The sequence below is a fragment of the Merops nubicus genome, unplaced genomic scaffold, assembly GCF_000691845.1.
Source record: "Merops nubicus isolate BGI_N331 unplaced genomic scaffold, ASM69184v1 scaffold6498, whole genome shotgun sequence".
Classification (NCBI taxonomy): Eukaryota; Metazoa; Chordata; class Aves; order Coraciiformes; family Meropidae; genus Merops; species Merops nubicus.
In genome coordinates, this window is record NW_008627619.1 from 732 (window position 1) to 6461 (window position 5730).

Here is a 5730-nt window from a genome sequence, read left to right on the forward strand (position 1 = left end):
TTTTTTTTTTAACATCTTTAGCTTGGTTTTGTAGAATCCTTAGTTCAGTTTATCTAGATCCTGAAGCAGACAACCAAAGGAAAAGCAAACTTTGGAAGTAAACCAAACTGCATGAAAATACATAAGCAGTCTTTTCAGTTTTTTTCTTTTGAAATTTTTCTGTCACAGTACATAATCAAGTAACACAAGTTAGCTACTTGCTAGAGCTTGTCCTGCACAAAAAAAAAATGCAATTACACAGTTCTGAAAAAAAAAAGATTAGTCTCCATTTATAAAAATCAGCTCTAGTGTGAATACTGATAATAATGTCAGTTTTCCAATACGAGATTTACATCAATACAGGATCTAACTTGATCTTACAACTACTGAGACCTGCAGGGTATTCAAGGATCTCTTTATTTCACGTCTGCATACAACAGTCAGGTCTCCTGACATTTTATATAGTGTGCAGAGCACTGTACCCAGGCTGGATTTCCCAAACACTTTCACACTGAAGTAAATAAATACAGTGTGTAGACAGAAATGCAGGCTTGAACATAGATATTGAGGAAAAGGAACACCTTTGTCTAAAGTTTCAGACAGTTTCTTGTATGTATCAGTTGCTGTTATTCATTGTGTATCAACAACAGACTTAAATGAATGAAACTTGGGTTTCAAAGTGTTTAGCATATTCTATTGTAGAAGGAAGTAGAATTTAATATAACAACATGCAAAAACAGAGGTATAATTACACACAGGCTCTTGAAACTTAGCAATTTTTTCTGCAGCAGTTTTCTACCTTTCCTCCTTCTCAGCTTCTCTCTTCCTTTTAAGCTCTTCAAGTTCCTCCTCTTCTTTCTTCTGCAAAGTATATTTTTCCAGCAGTAACTTAATGTGGCATCAGTGCTGGTGTTCTTCTTGTTGCTTTTTCTCCTTCTCAACTTCTAGTTTTAGCTGTGATGTTTGTTCCACTGCAAATGCTAGGAATTTCTGTTTCTTCCATGCCTCAGTTGCTACTTGTCTTTTTCTTTCTTCATCTGCTTTTTGCTTCTGAGCTTCTTCACATTGTAGCCATTCTTCCTTGAGCATTTTTTCTGATTTCTCTTTCTCCTTTACTTTCCATTCTTTTTCCTGCAGCTGCTTTTTTTTCCACTTTTTGATTGACTGCAAAAGAACAGCAGGGGTAAAAAAAGTTTTCATGAAAGTTTTACACATTCCTGTTGATTTGGTCTGATGAAAACATGCCCCAAGGACAAAAACTACAGATAAAAATTAGAAGTCTACTAAAGGCAAAACTTAAGGCAAAGAAGCGCCTACATCTATTTTGCCACAATTTTCTGATAAATTTTATTTTCCTGTTTTATGCATCACACAGGTTGACTATACTCCTAAAATTATTGAAGTTATTACATTTATGTTGATAGAATAGAAGGGAACGTGTCTTTACAATAAGGGATGTTTCAATCAATACCTTTTGGTACGATAAGGGGACGATTTATGGGGTGGAGAGGAAGAAATGTTTGTATTTATAATTACTGGTGCCCCAAAGTGGTAGGTTGGCCACTCTGCACATAGAAGAACCAAACAAGAAGATGAAGAGACTCTGTGGAACTTACCAGAAAGAAATAAACAGGAGATAGGAAGCACCTGAGAACTTGACTGAAACTGAACAAAACCAGCTACCTACCTCGACAAGTTTGGATAGCCTAAACTTTTGAACTTCAGGAACAAGTACGCATGCTCAATAGACTTACACATAGTAACTTCTCCTCCCAGGGGAGGCATAAAATTAAGTTAAAGAGAGGTACAACACATGATGTGAACGGGGTTATATCTTAGGGGGATATGTAGGACGTGGATCAGATACTCTGTACACTCCTAGTACCTCAGCCAATGGGAAAAGGAGAAGGGACATATGCAGCCAGAAAATTAGGGTACAAAGGGGGCTGCTTCCCCCAGCAAATCTGAGAGACCCACAGGGATATGCCTGTGGACTTTCCCATTATTCAAATAAAGTATATTTTTACAGGCAGGACTCCTCTGTCTCCTCTGTGAACATCAACCTCTGACAGCGGGATTTTCTACACAACATTAACCTTGCATAGTTATGAATGTTGGTGTAATAGGTGCTTTTTATTAATGCAAACATATTTCATGTCTTAATTTTTTCCCTCAAATTAACAATCCCACCTACTATTTTATAATTCAGTTTTTGAGTCGGTGTATATTTTATTATTCGGATAGTTCTGGAAGAAATCGTAATTCTCTGTGTCAGTAGCGTGTGAGTATATTGGTTATATGGTCAGACAGACATTCCTAAGGACAGCTCTAAGAGCTGCAGTTTCGGATGGGATCACTTGCTGCCCTGGCATTGGCAGCAAACATGCTGGACCACAGCCATCAAAAGCATTTATAATCTACTTCAGCAATACACTGCCCCCTTCAGTGTGTTGTTAGGTCTGCGCTTACTGGCAATTCTTTAAGATGCATTTTTTGGCAAGCTGACAATGCTAAAGACTTCAGTTACGTGCCATCAGCTGTAAAAAAAAATCCACCTAGTGCTACCACCAGAAAGGCAATGCATGCATTTAAAATTTAAGTACTTTTTCTTTAAAGTGACAAAAGCCCTAGAGGGGTTATTTTACCTCTTTCTTTCTGTTGTGTAAAATTAGAAACTCTTGATACCATTTGTCATGTTGTTCAATATCTTCTTTTGCTCTTCCACAGAGACACTCAAGGGCCTCATCCACATAAGACAGCCTTCCTTTATGTTTTGTCCATACTTTAAGAAAATTTTGATGATCGTAATCATCCCAGCCTCCTTGCCGCCCTCCTGTTCGCTGAAGAAATCGTTCAAACTCTACTACTTCTCCGGGCAGATGATTTTCCAGTGTTTGATCAACTGCAACCCTGGCTGATGGTAATTGGAAAGGTTTTCCTGTTGTTGAGCTGCCTGACGCCCACAGTTCCACTTTTCTCTCAAAGACACTGATCTCATTAGTGGCCGTTCTTTCCTCCTTTAAAAACTGCTCATATCTGAAAAGAGAACAAGCACTGAAATGTAAGGGAAAAAAAAAAAACAGTATGCATTGTTCATTGACTGAAAATTAATTTTGGAATTGTTCAATGCTACGCAAAAGCTGTTCGTCAAAGATGAGGAACGGAAATGCTAGAGCAGATAGCATGGTTGTAATGATCCCATAATAAAGCACTACACAATCAGAATTAATTTAGCCATTTAGTAAAAGCATACATTAATGGCAATCAAAGAACTAACTCACTCCCATCCCCCTGTCTTCTCCCCCTCTCAGCAGAGAAAGGGAAAAAAAACCCCAGAACACTCACTTTAAAAGACAAAACAATAGGAAAAACAAAAGCCCCACAATTTAATCTCTTCAGCAGCCTTTCTCTGAAAAGCCTTTTCACAGGCAAGTAATTGTTACACTGGATTACTGCAATAGCTACATAAACAGCCTCTAAAAGGCTTGTTATAAAGATTCTAATGTGGATAGCTTGAGTTTTGATTTACATACCACAGGAATCACAAGCAAAAGAGTAAATCAGAATAATAGTTTACGTCATTAATGCAAAGTTTTAATTCTGTCTTATGAAAGCACTTTTTCTTGTAGCTGAAGCATGGATAAACATACATTTGCCTCTGTTCTTCTTTAAAAGCATTGATTGCATTTTCAACTTCTTCCATCATTTCCTTGAGCTTGAGAACAACTGAAAAGGAAAAGAAGAAAAGAACATATCACTGAAGATGCCTGCAGTACTTATGGCACTATCCAGAAATCTAGGCAGTTGCAGATACTTCTGGGACACTTTTATTTCAGTGTGAAATTCATGTGAAAAACCATGTGCTTCTACCACAAACAGCCTTAAAAGACAGACTGATTTATTCAAAAGGTGTGATTTCACAGTGATTTAACTAAAATGCTGGATGCAAATCCCAGCATAAATGTTTATTTCCACTAAGCAAGCAAGTTTCATTCTGAGTAACCTCCAACTGATTCAAGGAATAAGACAGCCGTATCCAACAGAATTTCCCCTTCTGTTTTTTTAACTTAAGAAGCATGCTCAAATCTGGTTTACACCAGGTTGTAGCAGTCCTATTTAGCCTACAGGTCACTATTTTAAAAACCTGACAAAAAAAATAAAAGTAAGACTCTAGCCTGTACCTATCAGCATGCTGTAGTCCTGATAGAGAGAAAGATGGCAAGGAAGCTAATAGACCTATTTTGCAATGGTAGAAAAAAGTTTTATAGTCTGTTTTAAACCAGTACAACTTCTCTATGGACATACACTTGAATACATAGTTTAACTAACCTGGCTTAATAAAAAAAAAAAAAAAAGGAAATTCAGTTTGTACAGTTTTATCATCTGTAATTCCTAGTTCAGATTTTGTGCCTTGTTTTTTAGAATCATAGAATTGTTTCAGTTGGAAAAGACCTTTAGGGTCATTTGAGTCCAACTACAGTTCGTGCTATCTTTGCTGACAGCTTAAGAAGGTAATGCATTTTTTAGAGAACAGACACTGAGTTAATGAAATGAGGTGCAGTTTATCTAGCATGAGAAGGCCCTCAGCTTGTAGGAAGGCTTTAACCTGAGCTCCGCACAAGGTCACAGAGTGTCAAAGGAGAATGATTCTTTCAGTGCCCATTTCCCACAAGTTTCAAAACATCAAAACTGAATTAATTGTTTCAGCATATTTCACAGAATATTCCCATTTATACTTACAAGCCATGTGGACAGATTGAAATTAATTTCCTGTAGGAAACTAATAACGCTTATCAGATGAAAGGGAACTATACCTAAATGGCTCTAGACTACTTATTTTACACAAGGCAACAAGTTACATATAGAAAATATCTGCCTTTCAGCAGTCTAAAGAACAAACCCATACCCCTTCTAAAAGAAAGTTTTTCTGTTTCCACACAGAACCACATGATCTTTCACAATTTCTTACATTCTGGCATTCTTCCCTTCCCAGATTCCTGGAAAAGCAGACAGACTGGAGAAGGAGTACCTCGAGTCTGCAGGAGAATCACAAGCCTATCTAGGCAAGAAACCTACCTACAGAGGAAAGTGGTTTTAAATCTGCCATCACAACTTACATTCAGGTGTTGGCTTCACATCTTTTAATTGTTGCTGAAGTCTCTTCACATTATTTTGTACTTTTGATAGCTGCTGCAGGATCTTAGCTTCTGTTATACAAAACAAGGTGCTGATTGTTCTAACAGTTTCCTAGTACCTTACATTCAGTAATATCAAGAGCACAAAGTGTGTCCAGAATAAACTGGAATTTCATCAAAGCAGGGACACAAATTCTGTTTCATCCTAAGAAACTGCCACAATACTAAGCATTGTAACATGACTGTCACTGCATGGAGGTGACTGCACAGGCTGTGTATCTCCTCACACAGTATCACCAGATTTTAAAGCTAGCAGATCTTTCTGCAGGGGTCAATGGTATAGTCATATCTGGATTAAATCAGGGTGGGTTTTTTTCCCCCAAACCTCTTATCAGGTAACCAGAGTTTGGAGAATACTGCCTATGCAGATGACACCTCCTTGAGAATTTTGAGGGTGACTCAGACCAAGGCCTCAAAATACTCAGCAGAGAAGAGAATACAGACTTGGAAGGTGTATGTGAGTGTACTATGTCAGCAAGATTTGGCTGCTGCATTAACTAAAGGAGAATCAGTGTTTTTCTGTACTCCAAGCATACATAGAATCATAGAATCCTTT

The 5730-nt window shown here is 37.6% G+C and overlaps 1 protein-coding gene across 1 annotated transcript; it reads right to left on the reverse strand.

Moving 5' to 3' along the window:
• Positions 1-13: 13 nt before the first annotated feature.
• CCDC112 (coiled-coil domain containing 112) lies at positions 14-5186 on the reverse strand (the record flags this gene model as incomplete). Its single annotated transcript, XM_008946364.1, is given in 6 exon segments — positions 14-48; positions 51-60; positions 736-1143; positions 2625-3015; positions 3630-3705; positions 5097-5186. Coding segments are annotated over 6 exon segments (1010 nt in total), but the record flags the coding sequence as incomplete, so codon positions are not given.
• Between the last annotated feature and the right edge of the window lie 544 nt (positions 5187-5730).